This window comes from Dama dama, chromosome 5 (assembly GCF_033118175.1).
Source record: "Dama dama isolate Ldn47 chromosome 5, ASM3311817v1, whole genome shotgun sequence".
Lineage (NCBI taxonomy): Eukaryota > Metazoa > Chordata > Mammalia > Artiodactyla > Cervidae > Dama > Dama dama.
In genome coordinates this window covers 123007804-123025815 of record NC_083685.1, presented here as the reverse complement: position 1 = coordinate 123025815, position 18012 = coordinate 123007804, and the positions used below count along the sequence as shown (strand labels likewise).

Sequence of the window (18012 nt, the reverse complement as noted above, 5' to 3'; positions counted from 1 at the left end):
TACATATATATCCAGAATGAAATATGCAAAAAAAAAAAATAGTAATAGTGATTATTCTTAGGTGGTTTTCAAAAGTATATTTTGTCCAGGTGTTCTGGTTAACTTCAGCAGAAGCGTGGTATAGATATATTCTTTTTATTTTATATTGGCATGTAGCCAATTAACAATGTGGTAGTTTCAGGTGGACAGCAGAGGGACTCAGAGGAGGGTGGTCTTAACCACCGAGTCTAAATCACCCCAGGAGTCGCTAGAAAGGAGATCCAGTCCCAAATTATGTGCAGTAATGACATTAATTTGTAAGCAAAAAGAAACTTATTGTTTAAAAAGTCAGACGATTGCAAGGTGAAGCCCCAGCCCCCCACCAGGCCACCCGACGCCGGTGTCCCTTTCTGTGTCCTCTCGTTCTTCCTCCTGCTGGTCCCCGAAATGCTCTCATGCCCCCCGGGCTGTGGCGGGTGTCCCATCTGTCCCAGCAAGCTTGGGCCCCCATCCCAGACACAGCAGCACGTGGGGTCTGCTGAATGAACAGGTGGAAGGCATCACCCCGCGTGTGACGGGAGTGAGGGGGTCCCAGGAGACCAGCAGAGGACGGGGGTGGGGTTTTACTGCCTCTCCTTCCGCCGGCTCGCTGGAGACACCGGCCCTCGTCAGCTCCGTCCATCCTGGCCAAGGCGGAGGGTCCTCAGCACGAACGCCCACTTTCCCAGCGCCAGCTCTGTGTCCTGCGCGGAGACGTCCCGGTGCCACACGGCGCGCACCGACCGCTCCGTCCAGGGGAAGACCAGCACGCGCACCGCGCGGCCGGTCTGGGCCGCCTCGTCCGCGCTCACGGCCTGCAGGCGCCGGCACAGCTCCTCGGGCGGCAGCCCGTCCACTCTCACCATCACCATGTTGGTCTCCACGGCGGTGGGATCCACGGAGCAGACGCGGGACGCCAGTTCCTGGAGCCCTGGGCCCAAGTCCTGCGGTGAGTTGAGCCCAACCCCAGGACTCTACGGCTACCCCTACGACCCCTGCCTTGTCACCCAGGAAAGGCAGAGGGCAGCCCAGCCATGGTGGGAAGAAAGGAGGGAGCCTTAGTCCTGACCTGGGCAGACTTGGCCCTGCAACTTTTTAGCTGTGACCTTGGACACATTAGTGGTGGCTCAGATGGTAAAAAATCTGCCTGCAGTGTGAGAGACTCCGGTTCGATCTCTGAGTTGGGAAGATCCCCTGGAGAAGCGAATGGCAACCCACTCCAGTATTCTTGCCTGGAGAATCACATGGACAGAGGAGCCTGGTGGGCTACATTTCTGGTGGGCTTGCAAAGAGATAAAACTGAGTGACTAACACTTTCTTTAGACAAATCAATTAACCTCTCGGTTTCCTCATCTGTAAAGTGGAGACATTGTGGGGTTGCTGTGAGGACTCAACCTAGGTTAAAGGCTACATTCTGCTGGATCCTGCTGAGAATTACTGAACCCCACTGGGTGCCTGCTAGTCCAGGCCCTGCATGGGGTGTGGTCTGGTAAAGCCCTCAAGCTCCCTGGATCCCACCCCTCCTGGTTCGGTTGCTGACCTTCACTTGAATTGGAGGAATGCACACCTGCTGGGGACTTGGGCCCTGCTACAGGGGACCCGCAAGGCACCACCCTGGGGCCAAAGGGAAGTGGTGGGGTGTCCAGGCACCTTTGGCAAATCTCTGGGCGTTCTGGTGGTCCCTCTGCAGCATCTCCTCGGAGTCAGCCAGTCCCACCAGGGCAGCTGCGGCCAGCACCCCCGCCTGGCGCATCCCTCCACCCAGGGCTTTCCGGAGGCGCCAGGCTTCTTCAATGAAGTCCTTGGATCCCCCAACCAGGGCCCCCACTGGTGCACCAAGGCCCTGAAGGAAGAGAGGAGGCCTGCCCACCTGCCCATGGTGTGCATCTCTGTTCTCGGGGCTCTGGAGGGGGCAAGAGGGATGTGGTGGGGCAGACACTGTGGCCTTGTTAGGGGAGGGGGTTAGAGGACCCAGGGTGAGTAGCTGCCTGCCCAGGAGCCCCAGGACACAGCTCAGCCTCCTGCGGTGGGCACCTCCACCCTCCTGTAGCTTCCCTACCTTGGAAAAACAGAGAGACACAGAGTCACAGTGCTCCACGATGCGGGCTGGGGGCACGCCCAGAGCCACCGCGGCATTCATCAACCGCGCCCCGTCCAGGTGGACACGGACCCCATGGCTTCGGGCCAGCAAGTGCACCTGTGGGCAAGATGCAGGTGGGGTCAGAGGGGCTGCGCTGGGGGGAGGATGGGTCTCCAAAAGGTCTCTAGAGAGTCACTGGGCTTGGTCCTGGAGGAAGCACAAGGGGTCTGCGTGGTTGGTGACCAGCTTGGCCATTTGGAACCCGAGTAGTCACTCTGGGTCTGGGCCTGGGCTGTCCTCTGTGAAAGGGGTTCAACAATAAGGGCTTTATCTTCTGTTCATGGTGGGTTCACTGTAGGCCAGGCCTCGAAAACCTCATCCTGTCTAAGCAGTGCCACAGCCCCATTGGAGGGGAGCCCTCAGCCCTGTTTCCCAGGTGAGGAATAGGTCTGCAGGGGCAAGCTGGCCCTCAGGTTCTCGCGGGGAGCGTGGCAGCGTTCAGCCCTCGCACACTGGCTGTAAGACCTGGCCAAGCTGGTGCTGCCTGGGGACTCACTCCAAAGGGCGGGTCTCTGCTCTTTGGAGGAAGGTTGGGGCCCTGGGGACTCTACACTGGGCCAGCATTCTCTTTGCAGCTGCACCTAGAATCACACCCGTGTCTCCCAGAGTAGTTCTGGCCACTGATGGGCACCCAGACATGTATCAGAGGAGACTAAACCCCAGCAGGGGACCCAGGGGACAGGAAGCCAGTAGCTGGCTAGTGGTGGGGCTGGGCCTACCTGGCGTAGGTATTCCAAGGGGAGGACCCGGCCCCCCGAGCTGCTGTGGGTGTTCTCCAGGCAAATGAGCTCACAGACCAGGTGGTAGGGGCTCCCAAGGCTCCGTGTGACCAGCCTCTCCAGCTCAGTCAGGTCCAGGGTGCCGTAGGGCAGGTCTCGGAGGGGGTGGGAGTGCACCCCTGCGATCTGCAGGTGTGGGGTAGAGGGGCAGAGGATTAGGTCCAGGGGTCCAACGGTACCTCCTACCCCTGTCTTGTCTGCTCTTCCCCAGCTCTGGGCCGTGGAGGCTTCCGCCTGAGCTATGGACCTGGGCACAGACTTCCCAGCGAAGGTGGGGGAGGGTGGAAGACACCATGTTTGCTGTCCCTCCGGCCTGAGCGGCCGGTGCGCTGAGTGCCCACTAGGGGGCAGCAGGGTGCCGAGTGCAGCCAGCATACAGGCTGCCGGACTGAGCCCAGCCTGCCCCTGTGTGGTCAATCGGGGAATGGCTCTCCTTCCGGCCTCCCCCAGAGAGGCCACCGTCCCAGACACTTTTCCCTCTGCAGGTCCCAGCCCCGTGCCAGGGAAACAGGTTCCCACCACAGCTGTTGAGCATCCTGTGCTGGCCCCAGGGTGAGAGGTGCTGGGTGCTTACCTGAGCCACCCCGCCCTGCTCATAGACATGGAGGTGGCATTCCTGCCCCAGGAGGAGCTGGGAGCCCCGGCGCCGGCAGTGACACATCACTAAGGCAGATGGGGTGGGGGCAGTGTTGGGATCAAGTGCTGGCAGACTGCATCTGCCAGCTGCAGCCTGTGGTCTCGGTGGCCGCACATGCGGGTCCAGGGGGCCCTCAGTCAACCCTCTGCACCCCACCTCCTCCTGGGCCATGTCCTCCCCCCGTCTGTCCCCATCCAGCTCAGCCAGGCTTGACCCTCAGGGCCACCGCCAGCTCCCAAGTGCCTTATGCCAATTAGGAGAGAGCGCCCCTTTAAGACACCTTCCTGCCATGTGCTGGAAAGCATCCTACCAAGTGCACAAGTCTAGACCTGTGGGTCATTGGGCCCTGCACACTCTGTACCCACCCCCCCCTCCATTCTCTGCAGCCCCCCTGCAGAGTACCTCCTGCAAGGGGAGGCCAGCCACAATGCTCCCCTGTGAGGGCCCAGCAGCCCAGGGCACAGCATCAGTCAGGCGCCAGCAGGAAACAGAGGGCACCCACTGGGAAACCGGACTGCTTGATAAAGAGGCAATTTACAAAGGTGTGGCAGCCTGCAGGGAAGTCACCATTCGAGGTTGGGGGCAAGACCCTCAGGCAGGAAGGGGTGAGAGAAGGGTGTGGCTACGGGTTCCAGATGGCTCAGAGCCCCACTGATGTTGTCACAGCCCCCACCACAAAAGGGAGAAGTGGGGAAGGAGGGCCTGGAGGGCAAGTGGAGGTCGCCCCACGCTCACCAGAGATGAGGTTGGCCATGGTGTTTGTGGGCACGAACAGGGTCTGCTCCACCCCAAGCAGCTCCGCAGCCGTGGCCTGCAGCTCTGAAGCAGGAAGGGATGGGGGTTGGGGCCCCATTAACAATGGCACTTTTCAAAGTCCTCTCCTAACTCACTCCTTGAGCCCCTTGTCCGGATAAGGACATCTTGCCCAAGGCTGTGGTGAGTGGCCAGTCGGGAGCCAGCCCCAGTCTTCCAGCTGCAGTCTGCGGTCTTGGTGGCTGCACATCTGGGTTCAGGGGCCCCTCAGTCAACCCTCTGATGCCCCCCCCCCGCCTCCTCCTGGGCCATGTTCTCCACCCCCCCCCCCCCAATGAAACTCTGTGGTTTGAACCCTCCTGTCCCACCCAGACCTCACACCTGTCTGACTTCCTTTCCCATCAGTCCTTTGCAGGTGGGGCCCTGTGGTTTCTCTGCTGACTTCCTCTCCCAGAACACAAGGACTGGAGCCCTCAGAAGGAGACTCTAGGGGGCTGGAAGGGGGCGGGGCTTCCGGCTCCTGCTTTGAAGCTCCCCTTCCTTTGCCATGACATTCAAGACTGATGGGATCGGGCCTCTGCCTCCCCTCCAGGAACAAGGGTGCGGTCCTACACCCCAGCTCCAGCCACATTGCCCATCCATATCCTGAACACCTCTCTCACCACTATGTTTCTGCCCTGGTGAGCCAGCACTCTCTTCCCTGCCCGGGACGCGGGGTGGAGCATTTCATTCATGTTTGAAGAGGTTCCTCCACAAAGTCCCCCTTTCCTGTGAGTCCCATGTCTCCTTTCACCCACCCCTGGCCCCCAAGGCACTCTCTGTGGATGCTTTAACCCCAGCACCTCCCTCACCCAGTGGGGATGACCGTCTATGCATCAGGCTACCTGCTGAGCAATGGGTCAGCATCTTTGAAGTTCCAGGCCAACAGTGGGTGTCTGCTGGATGCTTGATCAGCCCCATCATGACCTGACCCCACATCCAGGCCCTCAGGGCTAAATTCACAACCCCACAACTTGCCCCTGGCACAGCTGATGGTTTGTACACACCCCAGCAATAGTAAAGGTTCACTATGGCAACAACCCTCAAACCAGGGTGGGTGGCAGCAACTTTCAACCATCTTGAAAACACTTTCGAGGTTTCTAGAACTCACTCCTCTGGAGGAGCAGCCTGTGGAGAAACCCTTTTCTAGATGGGTTTTCTGTTGTCTTCATGTGGGAAGGTGGTGGGTGCAGGACAATAGCCAAGGGTTCCGGAGTGAGAAGACCTGAATTCGAGTCCTGCTTTTGAGCACCTGGCTTAGCTTCTCAAAGCCCTCCTCTGCAAGATGAGATAACACCGGTTCTCATCATGTCGTGGGGCCGCACTTCAGTGATCACACAAACCACCCGGCGATCCTGTTAACTTGCAGATTCTGGCTCCGAAGGTCCGGTGTGGGACCCGAGACTCTGCATTTCTAACAGGTTCTCGAGTGATGTGTCAGACTGAGCTGCAAGGGAACCGAGCGCAATGAACGGCCTGCAGCTGAGCCGCCACCCCGAACCCCGGGCCTCCGCTCCCACCAGCACCACGGACAGCGCCCTGGGGTCACCGCGAGGACCCCCGGCTCCGGCCTGCACGCCGGGCTCACCGCGGACGGTGGGGTCCTCGCCGTAGTCGTCGTCCCCCACGACGGCCTCGGCCATGGCGCGCCTCATGGCCGGCCCGGGCTTGGTCACCGTGTCGCTGCGCAGGTCCACCACGTACGTCGGAACCTCCGCCAGGCTCCCAGACCTCCGCGCCCAGAAGACCCGGTGCCGCGGGGTCGCGGCCCGGGCCAGTCTGCGGAGCATGGCGGGGATAGTGCCGGACCCCCTAGCCCCGATATTCCTCGGCTGGATCGGAGCGGCAGGATTTCCAGACTTCGGCCGCGAATGACCTGGGCTGGCCGGAGGGCCCCCGCGGCATGCTGGGAGTTGTAGTTCAGCTTTCGTCGCGGCGGACACTGAGCACACTCCCGAGGCATCCTGGGAGTCGTAGTTCTGCTTTCGCCGCGTTCGGCTCCGAGCGAACTTGGGCTGAGGGAGAGAGAGGAAGGGTTGCGCTTACTCATGAAGAAACAAAGGCCAGGCAAGTTTTTATAGAGAGACGCTCATGTGCCTTTTACCGTGTGTCCAGGACTGTCCCAGACACCTTACAAGTGTTAAAGCAGTTAAGCCTCCCAAGAGTTCTCAGTTGACAAGTGTTATTTTCACCCCATTTTACAGATGGGGAAACTGAGACGCACAGAGCCAATGAACGTGCCTAAGGTCCCCTGGCTGGGAGCGTCCAGCTCTAACTGGACTGTGCTATGTTGCCCCGAAAAAAAGTAGCTTCCCATCATCTACTTTTTTCAACACAGATTTATTGAGCAACTTTTTGGTGCCAGGCATTGTCTGGGTGCCAGGCAGAGGGATACAAAGATGATCCCGAAGCCTGAGCATCCGACTTCGGGGGCAAAATGAAGGTGGAATTAGGAGGGTGACAAAGAGTCCCCTCCTCCGTACCCCCCTGCCCTTGGCTGGGGGGCTGCCTCCACCCTGGGCCAGTGTCAGGGTGGGGGGTGGGGAGTGGTGAAGGGCCCTGACTGACTCAAGTCCCCACTTAGCAGGTGGGCGGTTTAGGACAAGTCAATTAACCTCTCTGCGCCTCAGTCTCCTTAAATGCAAAATGGGTTGTTTTGAGGATTTGATGACTTAAGGGTTTTTTTGTGCTGAGTCTGGCGCCTGGCTGGTAGTAGATGCCACAGATGAGTGTTTTCTGTCTTACTGGTGCTGTTTTATTGTGGTTACTGGTCACAGCCCAGGGCGCTGGGGTTGGTGCTGCTGCTGTGGGGTGCAGCCCGTCTCCGCCTGGACTAGGCCTTCTGCAAGGTTGACCGTCCCTCAGCCAGGGAGGACAGGCCTCTCTCTGGGCGCCCAGCTCCACTAGCAGCTCCCCTTCCCCAAGTGTGGGCCACAAATGTCTCTTCCTCACGGGAGGATACCGGTCCCTAAGGGCTGAACGTGACCAGAAGAGGCACCCACAGCTCTGATCAGGGCAGCCCTCAGCACAGAGGACTCTGACACTGACCTTCATCAGAGCTTTCATGTGTGTCTGCTCCAGGTCAGGTCTGGGGATAGAGGAGAGCAAAGCAGCTTGCCATTGGAGTTCAGTTCTCTGGGATACAGACAGGATGCTGCCTGTTGGCTCTGGGAAAAGCTGCAACAGGCCTGGCTGAAGCATCAGGGCAGGCTTCCTGGAGGAAGCAGTGATTGGCTGAGCTTTGAAGGCAGAGCAAGGTGTTAGTCAGACAAAGGCAGAGGGAGAGTGTTCCAGGCAGAGGGAACAGCTTCAGCAAAGGCTTGTGGTCAGAGGCAGCTGGAACATTTGAGGCCTGCAAGAGAAGGGAGTGGGGGTGGAGATGGAGTCCTCACCCCTGTTCCTGCAGAGCCATCCTGAAAGGGCAGAAATCGCAAGTCCCTGTAGGATCTGGGGCCCCAAGGACACCCATCTAAAGGGAAGGCCCACTCTCCCCTCCCCAGCTCCCCCCTCGGTGCCCTGCGGCCCTGACCCACAATCTCCACCGAATTCCGGGCCCTGAGAAAACAAGCCCCTTATCTCAGTGCTTGGCTCCAGCCCTTCTGCTGGGAAGTGGGGGAGGGGGGTGGGGAGTAGAGGCCTGTGTGGGAAGGAAGGGATGGACTGGGGCAGCGATGGTGGCTTTAGGGGGGGGCAGGGAGAAGGGGGCAAACAGCTGGATCCCCAAGCACCTCCCAGCCGTGGCAGAGCCACAGAATGGCATTCTGTTTGCAGGCACTTAAACCTTCCCACCCACAACCTCCCTGCTAATCCTCACTGGAACCCCAGGGGAGAGGGACTAGGCAGGGGCCTCGGGGCTACCGGAAAATGCCACCAAGGTGAAACAGCTGGTCACCAAACTGGGCCTTTCTTCTCCCAGGGCAGGGCTGTTTCCTCAGCAAGCTGGGCTCTTCCTGGGGAAAGTTGGCCCCAACAGAAGTTGCTTCTACCAGGTAGCTGCTTATCACCGCCTATCTTGTCCCAGGGCACCTGGGCCACCCCCTCCTTGCCCAGTGGTGGCTTCTCCAGCGTGAAGGGAGCAGGAAGCTTGGAATATCGTGGGAGAAGGCTGGGGGCCCTCCATGGCCTGCTTCTGAGGCCTCATCATGGGGGCTTGCTGTTGTTGAGTTGTTTAGTCATGTCTGACTCTTTGCAACCCCATGGACTGCAGCATGCCAGGCTTTCCTGTCCTTCACCATCTCCCAGAGTTTGCTCAAACTCGTGTCCATTGAGTCGGTGATGCCAGCCAACCATCTCATCCTCTGTCTCCCCCTTCTCTTCTTGCCCTCAATCTTTCCCAGCCTCAGGGTCTTTTCCAGTGAGTCGGGTCTTCGCATCAGGTGGCCAAAGTATTGGCGCTTCAGAGACCCTGTGACCAAGACTTGGTCTCAGGGAGTTGTGTAGGCACATGCATGTGTGTGAATGTGTCTACATATGTATGTGCATATGTGTATGTTTGTGTGTGTGTGCATGTTGGCATGCCCACCCAGGTATGTGCACACTGTGCGCTTACATGTGCACATGTGTGTATACTGTGGGTATATGTAACTATTAGTATTTGTTATGCATGTGTATAAGCACACCTCAAGAGATATTGCTGGTTTCCTTCCAGACCACTGCAATTAAGTATCGCAAAGCATGTCATGTGAATTTTTTGGTTTCCCAATGCATGTAACTTATGCTTACACTATGCTGTAGGCTTTTAAGCATGCAATAGCATTATGTCTAAAAAAATGTACATACCTTAATAAAAAATATTTTATTGCTAAAATTGCTAACCATCATCTGAACCTTCAATGAGTTGTCTTTTTTTTTTTGGCTGCACATCATGTGGGATCTTAGTTTCCGATCAGGGACTGAACCTGTAGAAGTTCGGAGTCTTATTTAACCACTGGACTGCCAGGGAAGTCCCAGTGAGTTGTAATATTTTTGTTGGTGGACGATTTGAAACATTTCGAGAATTACCCAGATGTGACGCTGAGACACAAAGTGAGCGTGTGCTCTTGGAACAATGGTGCTGGTAGACTTGCTTGGTGCAGGGTTGCTGCAAACCTTCAATTTGTTAAAAAAAAAAAAAGAAAAGAAAAAGCAATATCTTCGAAGCTCAATGAAACAAGGTGTGCCTGTCCGTAAGTGTGTATGTTTGTGTGTGGGTGTGTGTGTGTGTATGGGCATCCCAGGTGGCGCTAGTGGTGAAGAACCTACCTGCCACTGTTAGAGACAGGATTTGATCCCTGGGTCTGGAAGATCCCCTGGAGGACGGCATGGCAACCCACTCCAGTATTCTTGCCTGGAGAATCCTGGCAGGCTACAGTCCATCGGGTCTCAAAGACTCGGACACGACTGAAGCGACTTAGCACGCACGTTTGTATACGCCCGTGTGTATACATATGTCTGTCTGTGTCCATGTGTATATGTGTGTGTCCCTGGAGTGTGTGAGATCCAGTCACCCTGTTGGTAAGCTGAAGACAGTCCACAGCTCCCAGACTAGGATGAGAAGCCAGAAGCCCCTGGTGCAGCCAGCATTGCTCGTCCCTCCCCAGCACCCCAGGTCACTGGGCTGATTCCCTTTTCTCCTCCTCAGCCCCCTCCCCAACTGTGAACCTGGAGGCCTGGGGTCCAGGTGGGCACTGGATGCCCACCCCACATCCACTGCCCTAGGTCAGGCCACATTGGGCTCCTGCCCCTGCCCCCATCCCCGGGATGCAGCCCGCACCGCCCCCCAGCACCCCCCCGCAGCCCCCCCCCCCCGCATCCTCACAGCTCTCTCCCTCATACTGCTGCAGCCCTTTCTGATTCCCCGAATGCACTGGCCTCACTCTCACCCCGAGATCTTTGCACCTGCATGCCTTCTGCCCGGAAACCACCCCCCGCCCCCCAGCCAGTGGCACGTGTCTCTGGTTACCACCTTCTCTGTTTTCTTGTCTCAGCTGAGACGCTCCTTCTGGGAAGCTCCCTGACCCCCTTCTAGCAGGGAAGGGAGGTGGCTGTCCTCTGGGGTGTCAGTAGGGTCCCTTCTCACTGCCAGCAGGTTTGGGGAGAGACCAGGACACGCTTGGCCTTCGAGGCATCCTGTGTGCCCAGACCAGTAGCAGCCCCCCAGTACTCCGTGATTTCAGTTGAATGGATGATGAGGGGGACAGTGGCCCAACTTCCCTGACCCCGGGGACCCCCATGCAATATGGACACTGTCGTGGGAGGCAGGGAGCCCTGTCGGGAGCTCAGACGGTGGAGGGCTGCAGGGCCCCTGTGCAGGAGGAGGCAGGAGTGGGTGAGGAACAAATGCTGGGGAAAGCTGGGGGTCTCTGAGGTAGCCCCTTCCTGGCCCTCTGGAGGTGTCTGTCCCGTGAGCAGGGTGAGGATGGTGGGCAGGTTTTCAGAGGAGTGAGATATGAGTCCTGGGGTGGCTGCCTCTTGAGGCACCCCCAGGCCCCCTGGCTCCCCTCCAGGGACAGGCTCTAGGGTGTGGGCGCACACTTGTGCACACACACACACACACACATGCACGTGAGCCAAGTTCAATGTGCATATTCCTGTAACGCTGGGCCGCTGGCAGGAAGTGAGCAGTGGGGAGGCCGCTGCTGGGAACCCGGGGCTGGCCCCGCTGAGATAAAGGGAGGCCGCAGATTGGAGCTGGAGATAGCGGCTGGGGCCTGTAAACAGGTTGGGGAGATGTCCTTCCCATCGCATCCCCTTGGCCCTGAGCCTGCAGGATCCATAGGGCGCTGGCCTGGGTCCAGCTCCACAGCCTGGGAGTCGAGGGAAGGCTCTTTGTACCATCATCTCTGAAGACTGGGGGGGTGGCAAGGGACAGAGCGCTGGGCCCGGGGGCCAAGGTCATGTTTGCTCTTGGGAGGGAGGGTAGGGGGGTGGGAGGAGCCAGTTCAAGCCCTGTGCCTCCCCCACTGGGGAAGGAAATGTGACATGCATCGGAGGGGTCCCCTTCAGGGCTGTCTCTGAATTTCCGAACAGGGTGGGGGGCCAGGAGAGGATGGGAGCCATGGGAGGCTGCACCCTACCAGTCAGCAAGCGGGCTCAGCCGACAGCCCACAGTGAGCTTGAGGTTATGTAGCTGGGAGACCCCGTGCTCTACTGGCCAAGGGGAAACCATAAGACTTGCATCCTCATTCCACGAACTCCTGGACCATGAGCGCTAGGAACAGGGCTGGGTGCAAGTCTGTGTGAGGAATCCCAGTGCCCACAGTGGGTGCTCAAATACACTTGTGTTTTTGAAAAAATAAGGAGCTACCCACATGACCTAATACAGAAAAGTGTACAAAGCATATATGCACAGTTTTACATATAAATAACCTCTCATATACATATTTATATGTATAATCTCTCATATCATTGCCACTCAGATCAAGACATAGAACATAGCCAGGATTCCAGAAGCTTCCTTGCTATGCACAACCCTTTCCCTCTGCCAGAAGTTAGGCTGCAGCCTGTCTTTCATGCTCATTACCTGCTTTGCTCTATCGTTCTGCCATCACCCTATTTCCTTAGTTAATAACTAGTGCTGCTAGCTTTTGGATTTGCTGTGAATTTTGGGTAATGTATGCCTTTATATCCCTGGAGAAGGGATAGGCTACCCACTCCCATATTCTTGGGCTTCCCTAGTGGCTCAGATGGTACAGAATCTGCCTGTAATACGGGAGACCTGGGTTTGATCCCTGGGTTGGGAAGATCCCCTGGAGGAGGGCATGGCAACCCACTCCAGTATTCTTGCCTGGAGAATACCCATGGACAGAGGAGCCTGGTGGGCTACAGTTCATGGGGTCACACAGAGTTGGACACGACTGAGCCACTGAGCGTGCCTGCGTGCCTTTGTCTGCCTGGCTCCTTTTTTGATTCTCCAGCTGTCAGATTCATCCGTGTCACAGCTGTAGCTCATTCTTGCCACGGCTGTGTGGTTTTTCCACTGCGTGCCATGGTTGATTTCTCCACTCTACCGTTTGGGGACCTTGGGCTGTTTTCAGCCGTGGTTTCCAGACAGCCCTGCTGTGAGCAGGCACGTTCAACCCTGGTGTTGCTTGGGGCACAAGTGTGCGCATTTCTGTTGGACACACGCCTGGGGAGGAACTGCTGAGGCTGCGATCCTTATCTCCTCACTAGACCCTCCTGAGCCTTCCCCAAAGTGGCCAACGTGATTTACACGCCATTGTTCTCATTGCTTGTTGTTCTCGTCATCCTCCGCATCATCAGACTTCAAAACTTTAGTCATTCTGGTGGACGTGTGGCGGTTTCTTGTGATTTTAATCTGCTCTTTCTGATAAGTGACGAACTTGAGCACCTTTTCTTAGGTCTTAACCATAGGATTCTGCTTCTATGAGGAGCTTAATAAAGTTCTCTAGTTGCTTTGTCAGAGTTATTTACATATGCTGGGTACTAACCCTTGTTAGTCATATGTATGGGGGAAAAAAAGTCCCCCTTTTATGGCCTGTCTTTTCACTTGCATGGAATTCTTGCTAAATCACAGACTCTTCGTTTTCTGTAGTTAAATCTGCCTCCCAGCCTTATGATTGATGTCTTGTTTAAGGTCACTTTCCTTTCCTCAAGGTCATGATGACACTCTCCTCACTGTCTTCTGAAATATGGGAGTTCCGCTGTCTCATTAAATTTAACCACTTGCTGGCCCTGTGGTGTGGAAACTGCACTTCGGAGAGAAGGTGCCCGTGTGATATGGGGGCTCCGTCCCCTCCACCCCGGGGTGGCCCAGGCTGGCAGTAGGGGGCTACCTGGGTCAGAGTGGGAATCAGAGTGTCCTGACTGGGGGAGGCTGGGGAAGGTCTTGGTCAGAAGTGAGAGAGAGGATGGCAGGTGCGTGCCACCAAGGCTTTGGGGACAGAGGTGGCCTTGGACAGGCCTTTCAGCCCTGTGTCCCTGGTGGGGGTGGGAGGCCTCTGCTGCCTCTCGGGTGCCCCCAGAGTGTGTAAAGTTGGGGGCTCAGCCTCTTGGGATTGGAGGTGCTGGGTCAGCGTCTGACCCCTTCCACAGAAGCACCCACACTGTGGGATCTCGGGGTCGGGCCACAGGGAACTTTGGGTCTTAAGGGCTCTTCAGGGGTCTGGGGAGTCCACGCGGCTAGGGGCAGAACAGCCCAGGGTGACGCCTGGCAGATGGATGGGCGGAATGCTGGAATCCAGGGAAATCCACCGGGACGGTACACCCAGGGTGCCCTCCATTCTGTGAGGAAGCAGCCAGCCTTCCAGGAATTGCTTTGCGGGGCGGGGCAGGGAGAATTGTGGGGGGACGTAAGCAAGCCCAGGGCTGGGTCTCCACTTCAAGGGTCTCCCCCGGGGGGTGGGGTGGGGCTGGGTGTGTGCAGGCAGTAGGGGCAGGAGACATGGGGACAGTGGGGGACATAGCCTTCGAGACCCTGTGAATTTCAGGCTCCACCAGCTGGGGCCAGGGGACCTTCTGGGCACCCCACCTTCTCAGGCCCCCCCAGCTCTGGCTACAAGGAGAGCAGACCCTTACACTTTCTGCCCCACCTGCTGGCCCCAGGCCCCAACTGGGGCCCATCAGCCACGTGAGGCCAGCGTTGGGGGCCTGGCATTATTTACTGCGGCAGCTTCCTCCTCCTTCCAGTAACTTGTCCTCCAGCTCCAGGCAGCTTCTGATCAAGCAGCAGACCTCTAATCTCTCGAATCTGTTCTCTTACCGGCATCAGCCTCTTGCTTCCTGTTACTCGGCCCGGGCCGAGGCGTGGGGTCAGCTTCGAGCTGGCCGGGCCCCGGCTGTTCCCAGGGCCTCTGCCCAGGCCCCTTAGTCCACCCAGGAGGGAGCACACAGGGGTCAGATGCCGGGCATGGGCTTGGCGAGCCGTCTGGGGTGGGACCAGCTCTGCAGATACTGATCCTGTGCTGGGGGTACGGGACCCCAGGATGTTGGGGGCACGGGCTCTGAGGCTGCAACTCTGGGTCCTGCACAGTGGGTGGCTGAGGCTCCTCCGCTTCCCCTCCACAGGGTAGAGTACCCACGAAGGGCGCCCTTCACCTCTGACCTCCTCTGCCTCCCGGCCCCTGTGTCTGCCTCCCCACCCCTGTGTGGGGCAGAGCCTGTGTGAGAAGGGTTCTGGAGAAGCTCACAGAAGGTTCTGGAGAGCAGACCTGGATGGAACACACAGGGACAGAAGGAATTGGGGCTTTGGCCTTATCTGCAGGGGCAAGGGTGGGAAAGGGCTTCCGCTGCAGAATTCCAAGGTTATGCACCTTGGGTGGGCCTCCCCAGCTACCCCAGAGGAATCTCAAGGTCGCAGCGTAAGGTGGGGGCAAGAAAGGCTGCCCTGCCTCCACTGGGCTCTGAACACGGGAACAGACATCAGGCGCCCTGGGCGCAGATCCTACCTCCTCTAGGAAAGGTATTCCTAGTGATGGCGCACCTGTCCTCAAGCCCTAGCTTCTGCATCAGTCGTGCAGCCAGATTGGAACCAGGTGTCTAGTCCTGAGCAGCGCCTCCCTCTGGGCCCAGCTGCAGGAATTTTGTCTTATAAGGAACCCTACCTAATCCTTCTTTGGGCTTCCCAGGTGGTGCTAGTGGTAAAGAACCCGCCTGCCAATGCAGGAGACATAAGAGACATGTGTTCAGTCCCTGGGTCGGGAAGATCCCCTGGAGGAGGGCATGCCAGTCCACTCGTGTATTCTGGCCTGGGAAATCCCATGGACAGAGGAGCCTGGCGGGCTACAGTCCACAGGGTTGCAAAGAGTCAGACAGGACTGAAGCCACTTAGCACAACAGTCCTTTATTTTGTCCCCAGTGGGCCTGTTCCTGTCCTCTGTGCCACAGACTCACCTCATTTCTCTTCCCCTGGCAGTCCTGCAGAGGATAGGAGATGCCCGTCTTTTTGTTTTTTGTTTTTTTTGGGGAGGTGCTCCCTGGACATCTTGGGCTTGACTTCCCAGCTGCTGACAGGATGGCTGGTGTCAGGGAAAGCAGGTCTTCATGGTGGCAGAGTTCAGAGGGGATCTATGGGAAGGAAAAAGGTCAGAGTCTGAGGCTGGGGAATGGGCCAAAGTAGGGGAGCTGCCAGGGACCCCATCCTAGCTGGGGAGGCCAAGAACTCTGACTTTGGGCTCCAAACACAGAATAATCCACTAGGGTGGGGAGGAGAATTTTATGCTTAGTATTTACATTTCATCCTCTTAAAATGTCTCTCTTTTGTGAATATTTTATAACGCAAGTAATAGATTCATACAGTCACGGAAACTTGAAATCTATAAATAACTATACATATATAGTTATGAGTTCATATGGAGTTATGAGCTCAAGCATTTCTTAATGAGAGAGTGCATGACCCAAGCGGTGAGAAGGTTTGAAGGTCACTCTTTCTTAGTGCTTATGATTTTTTTTTTTTAATTCCGGGCACCTTCCTACTGAGTTTGAAGTCCAGGATGGCAGGATGAAGGAAAGTCCCATGTTCAGGGACTTGGAGGGCTGGCATCAGCAAAAAGTCTTGAGCTGGCTTGACGGGGATGATGGAGGGGTCTGAGGAACCACAGATGACGCGGGCATAGCTGGGGCTCTGGGCTGTCTGTGGTGGGCACCTGCTCTCATCAGGATCAGAGGCAAGACTGAGCTCGCCCTGGCGTGTGGTGAGGGAGAGGCAGCCATGCCTGGGCCTCTGGTCAGGAACCCAAGACCCCTTTGCTCAGGGTGGAGGACATCACCCAGGACTGGCACCTTCTGAGCACACCCACCTCTCTCTCCAGCCCTGGGTCCCTGGGAGGAGCTTTGTTACTGGAGCGCTTAACTCCACAAAGTATTTGTCATGCTCCTGTAGGGCCCCAGGCAGGGGCAGGACACAGCTTGTGCCGTCACGTGTCTGGTCAGTTGGGCAGGCAGTGGTCCAAGATGCCAGCGATCCGGGGTGGGAGTGCATTTCTAGAGTCCTGGGTGAGCAGAGGCCAGTGCTCCCTGTCGGGGTTTTTGCTGCCGGGGAAGGAAGCTCAGCAAGAAAACGCCAAGTCCTCAGACCACCCACCAGTCAGTATCAACCGGGCACCTGTTAGGTTTAACCAGCCAGTGCTGGGTGCTGGGGTAGGGGCTTTGTCTCCCACTGAGGACGGAGGGCCAAGGATGGATCGCAAGGAGCTCTGCACGGCGGGACCCTGATCCCCATTTTACAGATAAGGAAACTGAGGTCCGGGAAATAGACTAACTTGAGGGTAAATAGAAGAGTCAGGATTGGAACCCATACCTCCTAGGTCTGGCTGTGAGAGCCACGGGTGTGTGGACAGCCGGCAGGGGGCAGTGCTGGAAGCACCTGGAGGCACTGCCCAGCCTTGCTCCCCTTCTGCGCTTGGAGGAATCCTGTGTATCTTCCAGGAGTTTAGCCCGTCTCCTCCTCCAGGAAGCTTTCCATGATACCCCTCAACACTCTGCCAAGACACACCCTTTTCTCCCTGTTCCCTCTGCACCTGGCTTACCTCAGAGCAGCCCTTGTCACTAGCCACTTGCCGGTATCTTTCACTGGGTTGCAGGCCACTTGAGGGCAAGACCTGTGTCTTTTGTTCTCAGCATTCTACCATCCATCCAGCTTAGAACATGGTAGCTGTTAAGGAAATAACTGAATGAAGGAGAAAACAAGAGTAGAGGGTGCGAGGGCCTTCCTTCCAAAGATGGGAAGTGGCCCCGGAGAGGGGCAGGATCTGCATGCATCGGGGGCCGGGGGGAGTCTGCCAGGGGACAGCTCCAGCCTCGGTATCAGACAGTGCTGCCAGGAGGGAGCCATGGCAGGTTCTTGAGCAGGGGCACGGCAGGGCAAGCCTCCCCTTATCTCTGGGCCACTCCACGCTGACCCTCCTGCAGTGGGGAGGGGCAGGAGCTGCACTCTCCAGGCCGGCAACCTGATTCCTTCTGGAAGTTCTTCCAGCCTTCTCACCTAAGGCCCTCAAGCTGTACCTTTCCCAGGTGAGGGATGAGCTAGTCTAATCTCTCTTCTCCTGGCATTCCTGCAGAGGATGGGAGATGGCCCTTTTTGTTGGGGTGGGGGAGCCCTGGGCACCCTGGGCTTGACTCCCCTGCAGCTGACAGGACGCTGGCATCGGGGCAAGCAGGTCTTCATGATGGCAGAGCTGAGGGCAGACACTCCCCTGGAACCTGGGATCAGTTCCTTCGTTGACTCATTCATGAATTTATTCAGTAAACGTTTATTGGGCACTCCTAGGTGCCTAGACCCTGCTCAGTCTTGGGGTTGGTGGATCCTGGCCTCTGGGGGTGTGTGAGGGCCACTCCCACGGTGGTGCCTGTCCCCCTCACCACACCAGTGGGCTCCTCTGCCACCCTTTCCTCACCCACTCTGGGCCACCCTGGGGTGGGGGAAGGGGCTCTGGGGGTGGAGAGCCCCCGGCAGACCCTCCCCAAGGAGCAGGCAGGGTGGGGTGGGGGTGGGCCTCCGGCAGCCCTGCCTGGCCCCACACAGGCAGCTGTTCCCGGAATGGGGGTTTTAAACTTTTTTTTTTGTTGGCGCATATGCATGTGGTCTTAATTATTTATACGCAGCACTTATCTCCCCCAAATGTTTTATCGGGATTCGGCAGATCCGAGAGATGGAAGCCCCGTGCAGGAGCGGGGGCGGGGAGGGGACTGTAGGGGAAGCAGTGGGGAGC

The 18012-nt window shown here is 57.4% G+C and overlaps 1 protein-coding gene across 5 annotated transcripts; it reads right to left on the bottom strand.

Moving 5' to 3' along the window:
* Positions 1–142: 142 nt before the first annotated feature.
* LOC133057754 (uncharacterized) lies at positions 143–6252 on the bottom strand. Of its 5 annotated transcripts, none has more exons than XM_061144661.1 (8): positions 5955–6094; positions 5478–5813; positions 4310–4393; positions 3512–3600; positions 2878–3063; positions 2078–2215; positions 1669–1861; positions 144–941 (listed from the first exon to the last, which is right to left on the bottom strand). In XM_061144661.1, exons 2-8 carry the CDS (start codon positions 5536–5538, stop codon positions 433–435), a joined length of 1260 nt encoding a protein of 419 aa, XP_061000644.1. In that variant the 5' UTR covers positions 5539–5813; positions 5955–6094; the 3' UTR covers positions 144–432. The 5 variants fall into 5 exon arrangements, with proteins under 5 accessions (XP_061000643.1, XP_061000644.1, XP_061000646.1 ...); XM_061144663.1 differs by having other exon boundaries at positions 146–941; positions 5619–5813; XM_061144660.1 differs by lacking the exons at positions 5478–5813; positions 5955–6094 and adding an exon at positions 5212–5367 and having other exon boundaries at positions 143–941.
* Between the last annotated feature and the right edge of the window lie 11760 nt (positions 6253–18012).